The 14,348-nt window shown below is 44.2% G+C and overlaps 1 protein-coding gene across 1 annotated transcript in view; it reads left to right on the forward strand.

The window, feature by feature from the left end:
* Positions 1-14,348, forward strand: part of LOC124545099 (poly [ADP-ribose] polymerase) — a 107,057-nt gene that overhangs the window by 20,786 nt on the left and 71,923 nt on the right. The window contains exons 4-5 of the mRNA XM_047123911.1: positions 12,622-12,827; positions 13,285-13,498. Of these exons, the coding sequence (XP_046979867.1) occupies positions 12,622-12,827; positions 13,285-13,498 (420 nt within the window). The remainder of the gene's footprint in view (positions 1-12,621; positions 12,828-13,284; positions 13,499-14,348) is intronic.

Below are 14,348 nucleotides of genomic sequence, written 5' to 3' on the forward strand. Positions count from 1 at the left end.
CAGTTACTTGCCCCCCCGTTTTCTGTAACCCCTCCTGCCGCGGATTTACGGCTTCACATCAAATCCCGCTTCGCGCAGTCATGGGCCAATTCTTGGGAGGCTACTCCCCTGTCTAATAAACTTCGTGCAATTAAGGTGACACCAGGCCCGTGGTGTTCTTCCTTTCGCCTCTCCCGAAAGGACTCGACCACACTGTGTCGTCTCCGCATTGGCCATACCAGGAGGACCCATGGTTTTCTTTTGCGTGATGAGCCACCCCCACTATGTGGTTGTGGAGCCTTCCAGTCAGTAGCCCACATTTTGGTTGAATGCCCCCTTCTTTTGGCTCTGCATGCTAAGTACAGACTCCCCCGCACTTTACCTTTGATGTTGGCTGACGATTCCCGGATGGTCTCTGTGGTTTTCGGTTTCCTCCGGGAAAGTGGTTTTTATTCTCAGTTTTAAGGTTTTTAATCTCTCTCTGCTATTGGGGCAGGGCGGTGAGTGTTTGGGTGTCTCCCACTGCAAGCAGTGTTCGGAGATTTCCGATTCACCTCCCTGACTGAAATCCTCTTTTCTTCCCCTTTTAATCTGTTTTTACCCTTTTTTTTAAGACTTGGTTAGTCTCCTTTTCCCATACGTACTTCCACATTCTAGCGGTTGCACCTTTTAAGTCACAGGTGGTCTTGCCTATGCTGCTTCAGCATAGCGTTGGGTTCATTGTCTTGCCGACTTCCCTCATTTTGTTTTTTACCGATGACAACATGACTGCCCTTTTGCGTTTTTCCCTTTCTCCGTTTTATTGTTCTGAGTTTCCTGAGATGTCCCATTAGCGGAATGGAGCATATTTGAAACAAGGGACTGATGCCCTTGCTGTTTGGTCCCTTAAACCTCAACCAACCAACCAGAATCAGTGAAGCCCTCCCAGCCGGGCGAACCTTAGGAACAGCAAGAGAAACTTAAAAAGAAAAAGACCCTTCAAGAACCAAGGCACTGCATTAACAACAACAACAACACTACCTACAAGCTCTGTGTCTGAGAATGAGGTTGACATTCTGGCATCTGCTAAGGACCTAGATCCCGCTGGGCCCTCAAACACAATGGATGTAGATTTCACAGGTATTCATCAGGTGGCCCTGAGGTGTAGACTGCCTCATTGAGTGTCTCGTGACTTGCCAATCTCATGATCACATAATCCTCCAGTGGAATTGCAGTGGTTTTTTCCACCACCTGGATGAGCTATGAGAACAGTTAAGCTTTGCACCTGCTTTCTGCATTGCCCTCCAGGAAATCTAATGCCCAGCAGTAAGGGATATTACAGGAACAGTAGCGACTATAATAGTGTCAGGTGGAGTTTGTCTATTTCCTGAACTCAGTAAGTAGTGAACCTATGCCCCTTCAAACCCCTCTTGAACCTGTGGCTGTCAGTATAAGGATGACGCAGGAAATAACAGTCTGCAATGTATATTTTCCTCCAGATGGTGCAGTACCCCTGAATGTATTCGCTGAACTGATTATTCAACTGACTAAACCTTTACTACTTTTGGGAGATTTAACACTCATAACCCCTTGCGTGGTGGCGCCATGCTTGTTGGCCGAGGTAGAAAATTTACTGTCACGATTTGACCTCTGCCTCTTAAATACAGATGCCCCCACACATTTCAGTGCAGCACATGACATGTATTCGGCCATTGATCTCTGTTTGCAGTCCTGGCCTTTTCCCATTAGAGATGGGTAGTTCACGAACAAGTGGGTGCAAGGGAACGGTTCACCAAGATGAACGAAAGGACCGAGGAACGAATTCCAAGGAACGGTCGGTTCATAGTTCACTAGTTCACTTCGGTCGCGGCGTCACTTCGGCAGTTCTCGTTCCAGCCTCGGTCGCGTGCTTGTCTGTCTCGGTCTACCTCGGCCGCACTCGTCGTTCTTCGCGTGACCACCTGTCTCAGTTCCACTGCCGACTTAGGTCAGCAGTCCTTATGTTTACACACTACTTAACCTAAATTATCCTAAGGACAAGCGCACACACACACACACACACACACACACACACACACACACACACACACACACACACACACACCCATGTCCGAGGGAGGACTCGAACCTCTGCCAGGACCAGCCACACAGTCCATGACTGCAGTTATTTCAGTATCCAGTTGTTAATTTCGTTCACTGCGCTCGCCCATTTTACATGTGTCCCAAACTGTTCTTGCACTTGGCTCTGGCTATTCAGTGTCCATGACCGGTAATCAAAAAGTATTTTATAGTTACGTAAATTACATAAAAATTAAGTTGAATGTAATAGGTACATTTTTTCAGGTAAAAAAAGTGCATATCAGCTCACTTCATTATATCGATGAACAGCAGAAGACATACTTATAACAAGGCAAGTTTTTTGTTGTTCATATATTTTTTTGGTTTCATCATCTTGATTTCGCAACTAACTTTCAATAATTTACTTAATTTTTAGTGTAAGAAAATTCATATAAAATGATTTTCGTGTATCTTTCATATACAAAACATTACATTTAGGAAGGCTCTTATTATTTTTATGTTTGGTTGTTTCCAATTTGCATTATCTGCTAGTTTGGTTTCTTTGAAGTTTAAAAAAAAAAAAAAAAAAAGTGGGTTGTGGGTCATTTTGGCTCAGTAGGAAAAGCGGTGCCTCTCCATTAGAAAAGACAAAGATTGCCATAAAATCGTATTTACTTATTATCTCAAAAACATTTGTTCAGAAGAAGCTTTCAAACCAAAAACTTTATCACTGCGAACTTATTATTGTTATTGTTATTGTTATTATTATTATTATTATTATTATTATTGTTATTGCTGCATTAACGTTAATAATGCAACATAAAAACCTAATTGTTATTAAGCATGTGACCCAAGTGTGATGAGAAAACCACATTTTATTTTATGCTTCCATGAAGTCTCTACTTCGCCTACGAACTCTGAGACAACCTGAAGTATATATATGGTGTAAACGATTATTGTTTACAACGTAGCATAGCTATGTAGTGAAAGTGGAAACGAAGAATTTTATACAAGACACTTGTGGTCTATTAAGTTGGGAAACAGCCCCAACAGGTTTACAAGATTGTTTCACAGTTGTTTTGCAATTGTTGCTTGCATTAGCTTGTTATTTCTTCACTGCCTAATTATTACATGTTTGTCTGTTTGTTGTATCTGCTCGTAACGGGCAACACATCGTCCGTAATTGGCGAGCACTCTTTACTTGGGGCCGGTTTTCCATGCGCCACCCTATAATATTTCCCTGCGATCAGCCACACAATGCTACAGTTGGCTAAACGAGAGGTTCTGCAGAATCACAGAAATTACTTCTAAAAGTGTGTAAGAATTCTGTAATGAATAAAAACTCTATACTCCAGGGGGGAGGCAAGTGCCCGCTCTTGGTGCCCTCCATCCTTCAGTCACCTACACTACTGGTTTTCAGTTTTTCATAAGAACCATGTACCAAGCACAAATGAACGGTGAATGAGTAAAAATGAACGGTTCCCAAAAAAGAATGATCAGCAGTGAACTAGTTCCCAAGAATGAACGAGTTTGCCCATCTCTATTTCTCATCTATCTACTGGAGGGCACAGTAGGAACGGATACAAATACTCAATCGGTGGCAGCAGGTGACCCTGAGGTGTAATCTGTCTCCTTGCATGCTTCATGCCTTCCCAGCCTCACAATGTCATCCTCCAATGAATCGTGGCAGTTCTTTCCACCACCTGGCTGAGCTACAGCAACTGTTAAGCTTTACACCTGCTTTCTGCATTGTCCTCCAGGAAACGTGGTTCCCAGCAATACGAACCCCTGCCCTTCACGGCTATAGGGGATATTACAAGAACGTAGCGACTATTAATAATAGTGTGTCAGGTGAAGTTCGTGTCTATGTCCTGAACTCGGTATTTAGTGAAACTGTGCCCCTTCAAACCTCTCTTGAAGCTGTGGCTGTCAGGATAAGGACGACACAGTAAATAACTGTCGGCAATGTATATCTTCCTCCAGATGGCGCAATACCCCTGAACATGTTGGGTGCACTGATTCAACTACTCCCTAAACCTTTCCAACTTTGGGGAGATTTTAATGCTCGTAACCCCTTGTGGGGTGACACTGTGCTTACTGTCAGAGGCAGAGGTGTCGAAAGTTTACTGTCTCAACTCAGCCTCTGCCTCTTAAATACAGGTGCCCCCACACATTTCAGTGTGGCTCATAGCACTTATTCAGTCATTGATTTATCCCTCTGCAGCCCAGGACTTCTCCCATCTGCCAACTGGAGAGCCCACGATGACTTGTGGTAGTGACCACTTTCCCATCTTCCTGTCACTCCCCCGGACGTCTACCAAGATGGGCTTTAAACAAGGCAGACTGGGAAGCTTTCACCTCTGCTGTCTCACATGGTACCATTGATGTGGTATTTGAGCAGGCCACTAGAACGATCATTTCTGTGGCGGAAAACACAATCCCTTGTTCTTTAGGGTGGCCCCCGTTAAACTCGGTGTCTTGGTGGTAACTGGAAATCGCTGAGGCCATTAAAGTGTGTCGGCAAGCTCTACAGCAACAAAAGCGGCACACTTCCCCAGAGCACCTAATAGCTTTTAAATGGCCCCGTGCTAGCGTTCGTCAGCTTATTAAAAAAAAATAACGGTAACATGTGTGTTGGGAGAGGTATGCCTTGACCATTTGGTGCCATATGTCACCTTCCAAAGTCTGGATGAAGACATGTTTGTGGGTACCAGAGCCGAATAGGTGTTACTGGCATTAACATCAATGGCGTGTTATCTACCACTGCAAACACAATTGCCGAGCACTAAGCTCGAGCTTCTGTGTCAGAGAATTATACCCCAGCATTTCCCACCCACAAACAGCGGATGGAAAGGAAAGCCGTCTCTTCGCTGAACGTCACAGTGAACCCTATAATGCTCCATTTACAGATTGGGAGTTCCTCAGCATCCTAGCACATGGCCCTGACACAGCTGCTGGGCCAGATCGGATCCAGTCAGATGATCGAATCTCTCTTGTGTCCAACTACAAGCGACATCTCCTATCTTCAACCGGATCTGGTGCGATGGCGTCTTTCCATTGCAATGGCGGGACAGCACCATCATTCCAGTGCTCAAACCCGGTAAAAACCCGCTTAATGACAATAGCTATCGGCCTCACCAACGTTCTTTGTAAGCTGTTAAAATGTATGGTAAGTCGGCAGTCGTTGGTTCCTGGAGTCATGTGGCCTACTGGCTCAATGCCAGGGAGGTTTCTGCCAGGGTCACTCTACCCTTGATAATCTAGTTTCCCTTGAGTCTGCCATCTGAACAGCCTTTTCCAGACGCCAACACCCGATTGCTGTCTTTTTTGATTTATGAAAAGTTTAAGATGTGACCTAGTGACATCATATCCTTGCCATATTATATGAGTGGGGGCTCCAGGGCCTGCTCCCGATTTTTAACCAAAATATCCTATCGCCCCGTACTTTCCATGTCCAAGTTAGTGCCTTTCATAGCTCCCCCCCATATCCAGGAGAGTGGGGTCCTGCAAGGATCTGTATTGAGTGTATCTCTACTTTTAGTGGCTATTAATGGTCTAGCAGCAGCTGTCAAGCCATCAGTCTCACCATGCCTGTATGTAGACAACTTCTGCATTTCGTACTGCTCCTCCAGTACTGGTGTTAGCAAGCGGCACCTACAGGGAGCCATCCGCAATGCGCCGTCGTGGTCCCTAGCCCACGCCTTCCAGTTTTCAGCCGCGAAGTTGTGTGTCACGCACTTCTGTCGGCATCGTACCGTTCATGTGGAACCAGAACTGTACCTTAATGATGATCCTCTCACTGTAGTGGAGACATATCGATTCTTAGGACTGGTTTCCGATGCCCATTTCACATGGCTTCCTCATCTTTGACAGTTGAAGCGGAAGTGCTCACAGCACTTCAATGCCCTCCGCTGCGTGAGCAACACCAACTGGGGTGCAGATTGCTCTACACTGCTGCAGCTCTACAGAGCACTAGTTCAATCCCGACTTGACTATGGGAGTCTGGTTAATGTTTTGGTGGTGCCCTCAGCATTGGGTTTACTTGACCCAGTGCACCACGGTGGCATTCAGCTGGCAACAGGAGTTCGGTGACAAGTGTCGTAGTAGAGGCTGGAGTCCCTATATTGAAGGTAAGGCACGCACATCTGCTCACCAGTTACGTTGCACACATTCGTAGTTCTCCTGAGCATCCGAACTACCATCTCCTTTTCCCATGCACGACGGTTCATCTCCCACATCGAAGGCAGAGGTCAGGGCTTACGATTGCGGTTCATGTCCGATCTCTTCTGTTTGGAGTCCTTGCCTTTACCACCTATACTTGAGGTCCATTCATGTACATCTCCATGGTGTACATCTAGGCTGAAGCTTCGTCTGGACCTTTCACATGGCCCTAAGGACTCAGTTAACCCTGCAGCTCTCCGCTGTCATTTCCTCTTGATTGTTGGCTTGTACTGGGACCATGAAGTGGTTTACACTGACAGCTCAGTGGCTGATGGACATTGGCTCTGCATATGTTCATGGAGGAAATATTGAACAGCACTCCTTGCCAGATGGCTGCAGTGTTTTCACTGCAGAGCTGGAGGCCATTTCTTGTGCTCTTGAGTGCATCCGCTCATGCCCTGGTGAGTCGTTTCTTCTCGGTACTATGTCCTTGAGCAGCCTACAAGCTATTAACCAGTGCTACCCCCGCCATCCTGTGGTGGTGGCAGGAGTCCATCTATGCCCTGGAACGGTCCAGTCATTTCGTGGTGTTTGTGTGGACCCCAGGAAATGAACTTGTCGACAGGATGGCCAAACAGGCTACACGGAAACCGTTTCTGGAGTTCGGCATCCCTGTAGTAACTGACCTGCGATCATTATTATGCTGCAAGGTTTTTCAGCTTTGGGAGACAGTACACACAACAAACTGCATGCCCTTAAGGAGACTACGAATGTGTGGACCTCCATACGGGACTTTCGCAGGGACTCTATGGTTCTCTGCTGGCTAACACATGGCTACCTCCTCCGTCGCGAGGGCCCACCTTGGTGTCAGTCCACAGCTTGTTAGACTGCCCACTTTTAGCAGCTCTGCAGCAAACTGTTAACCTTCCCAGCACCCTATCTTCAATGTTGGGTGACAATGCCTCAACAGCAGATTTAGTTTTACGTTTTATGCATGAGGGGCATTTTTATCATACCATCTAAGAGTAGGCATGTAGCCTTCTCTCTGAGGTCACCACCCTCCCTCCATTTTACCTCTGTCGCACTTGCTTTCCATTTGTTTGTCTTGGTGGTCGTCTTTTCCCTACATGTGTTCATCTCGCCTTGTCTTTTCGGGGTGGACATTTTAATGTGTTGCAGAGTGGCTGGCTTATGCTCTTTATTATTGTGATCAGCCAGCCCAGATCATATGCTCTATGGTTTTAATACCTTCTGCTCTTCCTAGTATGGTGTGTTTTCCTCGTTTTTTGTTCGTTCCATACTTTTTCATTTTAGGTGTGATGTTGGGTGTTTTGTTCCTTGAGCCTTCTTTGTGTCAGGAAAAAGGAACTGATGACCCTGTAGTGTGGTTCCTTTATACCCCCAAAAAAAACAACCAACCAACCATATCTCCTCCTCGGCAACTTCAGTGCACACCACCCGCTGTGGCAAACTGCCACTTCAATGAGTAGGGGGTCTTCTAATTGACCAACTTAGTACAGACTTCGATTTGTGTCTGCTCGATGAGTCAGTACCGCTCATGACACCTTTACTGCTATCGATCTCGTGATCTGTCTGGTCCTTGTGGCTTCTGTACATTGGTCACCCAATGATGATCATAGTGACAGTGACCACTTTCTGGTAATTCTATTGTTCCCCTGCCATCATCAGGCCGATGGGCCCGCACATAGGGCATTCCCCAGGGCCAATTTGCCTTTATATGCGTCTGCTGTGCACTTAGACACCTCTCTTTCGAATCACATTGATGCGGTCATGCAGGGTGTGTCTGCCACTATTCTTCATGCTGCTGGCACTGCTGTCCCCCTATCCACAGACAGGTCTCCCTCATCCTCGACTGGTACCATGGTGGATCAGTGATGTAGCAGTCACTGTTCAGGGCCGCCAACAGTCACTGCAGCGATTTAAACAACACACTTCACTGACCAATCTCCTCACTTTTAAGTGTCTCTGTGCTAGGACTAGCTATCTTATTACGCACAGGTAAAAGGAATTCTGGGAGTGCTATGTTTCCTCCCTGGGATGTATGTCTCTTCATCATAGGTTTGGTTCAAGCTCCGTAGCATTCTGGGCTGCCAGTGACAGTCAACTGTCCATGGTCTTATCCTCCAAGGTGTCCTGTGTACTGATCCGTTGGTCTTTGCAGGACATATCGTGACACACTTTGCAACAGGATTGGCATCCTCATCCAATCCCACTACCTCTCTCCGGCAGAAACGCAGAGTTGAACAGACCCCCTCTGTTTCAACCCCCACCAAGCTGAATCCTATAATGAACCCTTCAGTGAGTGGGAGTTCTGGCAGTAGCTTATCTCTTCACATAACATGGCCCCAGGCCTGGATTTCAACCACAGCCAGATGATCCAACACTTGGATGTTACCCAGAGGCAGTATTTACTCAGAGTCTTCAATCAAATTTGGCTCATGAGTGCCTTCCCCTCGCAATTGCAAGACAGTATAGTTATCCCCCGACCTTAAGCCTGGAAGAATCCAACGTCTTTAGACAGCTACCGCCCCTTAGCCTGAACAAAAGTATTTTGTAAACTGCTTGATAGGATCGTTAGCTTCCGATTATGTTGGGTACTCTAATCTCTGAGCCTTTCGTCCCCGTATCAGTGTGGCTTCTGGAGAGGAGAGGACAGTCTCCAACTGATCATTTACTCAGACTGGAAGCAGCATCCAGCTGGCTTTTACTACCCGCCCACACCTTGTCACGATCTTCTTTGACCTACATAAGGGATATGACACAGCTTGGTGCCATTATGTTCTACTTACCATCTATGACTGGGGATTTTGCGGTCCCCTTCAGATTTTTTTCTGTGAGTTTTTCTCCCTCCTGCTCTTCCTGATTCAAGTTGGCACTTCACTCAGTGCCTCTCTGATTCAGGAGAATTGTATTGGACAGAATTCTTTTTTAAGTGTCACACTCTTCGTCATAGCCATCTATGGGCTCGTAACATCTGTCCCTGCGTTACATCAGTGTTGTATGTTAATGATTTTTGCATCTGGTGCAGCTCCCACATGGTAGCATCTGCTGAGTGCCAGCTCCAAGGTACCATTGAATGGGCTGTCTCCCACGTCTTCCAGTTTTCTCCTTTCAAAACGCAGGTTATGCATTTTTCTCGTCGACCCACAGTATACTCCGATCCAGAATTTTATTGAGGTGACCACCTCCTAGATGTTGTAGCACAGTCCCATTTCTTGGGCCTTATTTTTGATAAAAAGCTGACATGGTTGCCCATATTCGCCACCTGAAGACTATATGCATCTGGAAACTTAATGCTGTATGCCTCCTGGCCCACACATCTTGGTGTACAGACCGTGCTCCATCTTTACCGTGCTCTGGCCTTGTCCGGACTAGATTATGCTAGTCTGGTTATGGCTCAGCAGCTATTTCAATTTAACTGCCTAAGGGTTGTATTATCTATTGGAATGCATCTCACTTACCCCTGTCAGGATTTCCATCTCCACTCACTGGAATAGTCCTGTGTATTTCCTCCCACACACCTCCTTGGGAGAACACCATTTATTGCTGGGATCATGTAGTGTGTTCACAGTGGAACTGCTAGGCACTTTGTTACTCAGGCCTCCCTCCACTGTGTTTTAATATGTACACTCAACGAGTAGCCTGCAGGCAATCAACCAGTGCTACTCACATCATCCTGTGCTCACTTGCTATCCATGACCCACTCTCTGTCCTTGGCCATGCCGCCTGCTCAGTTGTATCTTTTCAGGGTCCCAAGTTGTGGGTATCTCAGGGTATGAACTGGTTGCCTGTTTAACTAGAGGAGTGGATACTTACCCCCTTTCCCTTTCATGATTCCAGTTGCCTGTATGCGGATCTACAGTAAATCTCTCTTTGCCCAAAAATGGAATGACATCTGGTGCACTCCTGCTCTCAGTAATAAACTATGTACAATCGAGGAGACTACTGCAGTTTGGCACTCTCTTTTCCGCTCAGAAGGAATCTGCTGTCTGATGCCATCTACACATTGGTTATACCACTCACTCATTGTTTCCTTTTGCTCAATGAACCACCCCCACAGTGTGGTTGTGGAGCCAGACTGACAGTATCCCGTATATTGGTGGAATGTGTCCTTCGTTTGGTTTGTATAGTTTTCCAGATTCCTTAAATTTAATATTGGCAGATGATTTACAGATGGTTGAACTGTTTCTCAGCTTCGTCTGTGAAACTGGTTTTTATTTTTAGATATAAGGTTTTACTTTACTCCTAGAACAGGGGCAGGGTGGTTGTGATTCCCCCCCCCCCCCCCCTTTTTTTTTTTACATATCACTTTTGAAATAACCCCAGACAAACATCCAGAGTATTGAGGTTAGGTGACCTTAGAGACCTATCCATCTTGAACTTTATTGGTGCATTAGTTGTCATCTTACATCAGCAGCAAACTACGCCTGTGCATCACACATGTAAGGAATCACATTTCCCGATGTTCTGTAAAGTAAGGTAGTCCATGGGTGAAATGTGAGTCCAGTTATATTGCAGTTTAATCAAAAAATTTAAATTTCAGTCATTTTTACTATGTAGGACAATATTCCACACTGGAGTGGCAGCCCATAACCAGACCTTTGCAATTCTCTCTGCAACAGCTAGTTATGCAGACCCACTGGGATGCTGGTGCTTATGTTACATACTATAGCACTGTCAGTTTTCGCTGTTTTTATCCATCCTGTGTGTTATGCCAAAATTTTTTCACCAAAATCATTTAAAAATCTAAGTAATTACCTAAAATGAAAATAAGTTGTATTTTCTCATAATATTTAACACTGGAATAGGTTTTGCAAATTTATTTCTGTAACAGAGGAATGTCTGTGTAGTTTATTCAGGATGTCCAGCAAACCTAGAAATCTTGAAAACCTGGAAAAAGCTGAGAATTTTCGAAATGGAGGAAAACCAGGAAAAAAACCTTAAATTTTATTTAAAAACCTTGATTTTTTAAATGTTTTTTTGGTACCATACTCATATTGACATATAAGTTTAAACTGCCTGTTATTTCAAATAGTATTCGAATATTCAGAGGGTGAAGTACATATTATATGCATAATACCTGTTGGTGATTCAATGTTAGACTAGGCTTCATAACTGTTTTATATCTGTCGAGCTGTTGCATGAGGTGGGAACCCAAGGAAGCTGAGTGTTGCTACTGTATGAGAGGTGGAGGTAAATAGAGAATTCATTGCTTCGAAGTCTGGCATACAGTACAGATCAGCTACTATGTTGGAAATACATGGAAGTACTAAATTCTGTAAAAGCTTTTTATGTTCGTATTCAGTTTAGTACAGTGTCCAAAATTACATCAGTCCTGTTGTAACACTTGTTATATCAACTGTTCGATCATTGTAGTTGGCACAGTTGAAAACAAGACATCATAGTTACGAAGAGTGACTTGTACCAATATGTATCGAACAGATCTAGGGGCTGAGGACCTGTTAGACAGCAACGGATGAATTCGGAAATGAGACATCACTGGACACCCAGTTGTTTTAAAAGAAGAGACAGACTTCCATGATCATTGGACTTGCATTTTCTTTTAAAGGCTTTCCGAAGAACCCAAGGAAAGGTAACATGATGATGATGATGATGTGCAGTGTTGTGGCATTGGAAGGTCAAAAACCTCGTAGCATAACATCTGGAGAAACTTTGGTATGCGTGAGTAGTTTGTGGATAGGTGTCATCATGGCTTGGTGCAGTACCCTCCTGAGCATATCTCATTCTGAATAGTTAGTTGCATTTGCAGTTTACTTTTGTCAGTGAGTAATGGTTGTCCTTTTCCATGATTATAAAGCATTGGTTCACTTTTACGCCCTTTCCCATTTGTTGCAAAAAGCATGCATTTATCAGACAGCTGCCTGGTCTACTATTCGTGATGATCATGTTGACAACTTCAGAAAATTTTCCGTATGATCATTACACTGCCTACCTGCCAGTGACAACTGGACCATACACTAGACAGAGTTCTTGATAATTTTCAGCTGGGGCTACAGTTATTGTGCTTGGAAGCTTTCACTAGTATTCTCATTGTTGCTGAGGAGGGACTCCATTCACCATTTGCAGCTGTTACGATGGGAATTCTGTTTAGCAGTAGGAAAGAGCTGATGGTTGGGTATGACAGCCATGTTCTGAATCTTTCGTACCCACTTGCATTTTACAGTCTATAGCCCTCTATCTGTGAGAATATGGAGGTGGCGATGAGCAGCAGACAGGTCTCAGTGGCCGGAGGCAACATTGGCCATATATGTGGTGTGTGATAGTTGTACATACAAGAATGTGTGGTTTTTTTTCTAAATCTGATGGACTATCCACTGGCTTAATCTAATGTTTAAATGTGCCTGTATGCCACTATGTATATGATGCAGATGTAGATACATAACACTGAGTCTTTTGTTTTAGGGAGAAGTGAGAATTTCTAAAAAGGATTTCGAAAGTGATGCAGGAAAGCGATTCGGTGGAGAAGAAAGATGGCACCATGTAGAATGTTTCGCCAAGAATAGGGACTTCTTTGAGTTCTGGGAGGATGGAGCTATGCTTCCAGGTTTTAAAACTCTTACTAAAGAGGATCAACAGATGGTTGCTTCCCAAGTTCCCAAAGTTGCAAAGTAAGTTCCTGCTGTGAATCCACTGTGTTATTTTTCATCATATTCTTTTACTGGAGAATCTCTGCAACAATATAGCAGAGATGTTGAGTCACTGGCAGGCACAACAAAAGGGCTACTAAAGACATAAGCTTTCAGCCAGAAGGCCTTCTCTCTCTCTCTCTCTCTCTCTCTCTCTCTCTCTCTCTCTCTCTCTCTCTCTCTCTCTGTGCATGTGTGTGTATATGTTGTCTATTTTGGAAGAAGGCCTTCTGGCTGAAAGCTTACATATTTAGTAGTCTTTTTGTTGTGCCTGTCTGCAACTCCACATCTCTGAATATTGGTAGCAGTCTATCCTTTTCGTAATATCTTCATTATTCCATCCTGGTTTTTCCATTGTTTAATAGTAATGACGATGATGGCGATGATGATGATGATGATGATGTTGTTGTTGTTGTTGTTGTTGTTGTTGTTGTTCTAGGAAGGAGATAAAAAAAGAACCAACTGATCAAACAGATGGACCAAGTGAAGCAAAGAAAATCAAGAAAGAAGATGATCAACTAGAAAAAGAGCTAAAAGCTCAAAATAAAATAATGTTTGGCTATAGAGACAAACTAAAGAATGAGTTGAAGAAGCCACAGCTGACACAGCTGTTGGAATACAATGATCAAGAAGTCCCTGTGGGAACAGAACCAGTGAGTAAAGAATTGTCCTGAAGTTAACGTATTTTCAAGTTACTGTGTAATTTAACAAGGCAGTGGTTAGGGTAAATGCCATCACCACACTGTCCTGCTGCCTGATCTTGATCCAGCATGCCAATAAACTTTCCTAATCCATGATTGATATTGTTTGCTCTGACATTTTCTAACTTCAGCTTTGCCAGCATGCAACCAGCCACACTAGACACTGCTCTGCATGTATCGACAAAACTGACAGCACAGTGAGCATGTGACACCTGAGAATGAGCTAAAATTGACCTGCAGCTGACCATTGCCCTTGACTTGCTGAAACATCAATCGCAAAGCAATTTTAATTAGAATATAGCTGTTTGCAGCCAACTTCTGCCAGTTTATATTTTACTCTGCACAGTTGCAACTGGGGAAGGGGTTGAGAGCGGGATTCGGCATATTCTGACCATGCAAAAATTGTTCCGCTAATGTGCGCACAGTTATTTTCAATTGTACTTCTACACATAGTACCTTGTTGGTTGTCTGTAATGGAATAGCTGTGAATGCCCATGAAAGGTTGACATTAATATTCTGCAGATTTTATAATTATTGAATTAGCCAGAAAAAAATTATCCAAGAAACACCTTAAATCGGAGACATATTCTGATCGCTGGCAGAAAATTGCTGCTGCTTCTCAACAGAAACAATCATTTGTTGAAAGTGCAAATATACCAGCAGGAGAAAAGAGACTATTTTGGGGGAGGAAAAAGTTGTTAAAGTTCTTGCAACAGCAAAAATTCCAGTCAGAAAGCTCCGCAAAGTCTGTTCACACTACATGGAATACAGATACGATTACAGCAGTTTACAGACTGACTAT

The sequence above is a fragment of the Schistocerca americana genome, chromosome 8 (genome assembly GCF_021461395.2).
Source record: "Schistocerca americana isolate TAMUIC-IGC-003095 chromosome 8, iqSchAmer2.1, whole genome shotgun sequence".
Lineage (NCBI taxonomy): Eukaryota > Metazoa > Arthropoda > Insecta > Orthoptera > Acrididae > Schistocerca > Schistocerca americana.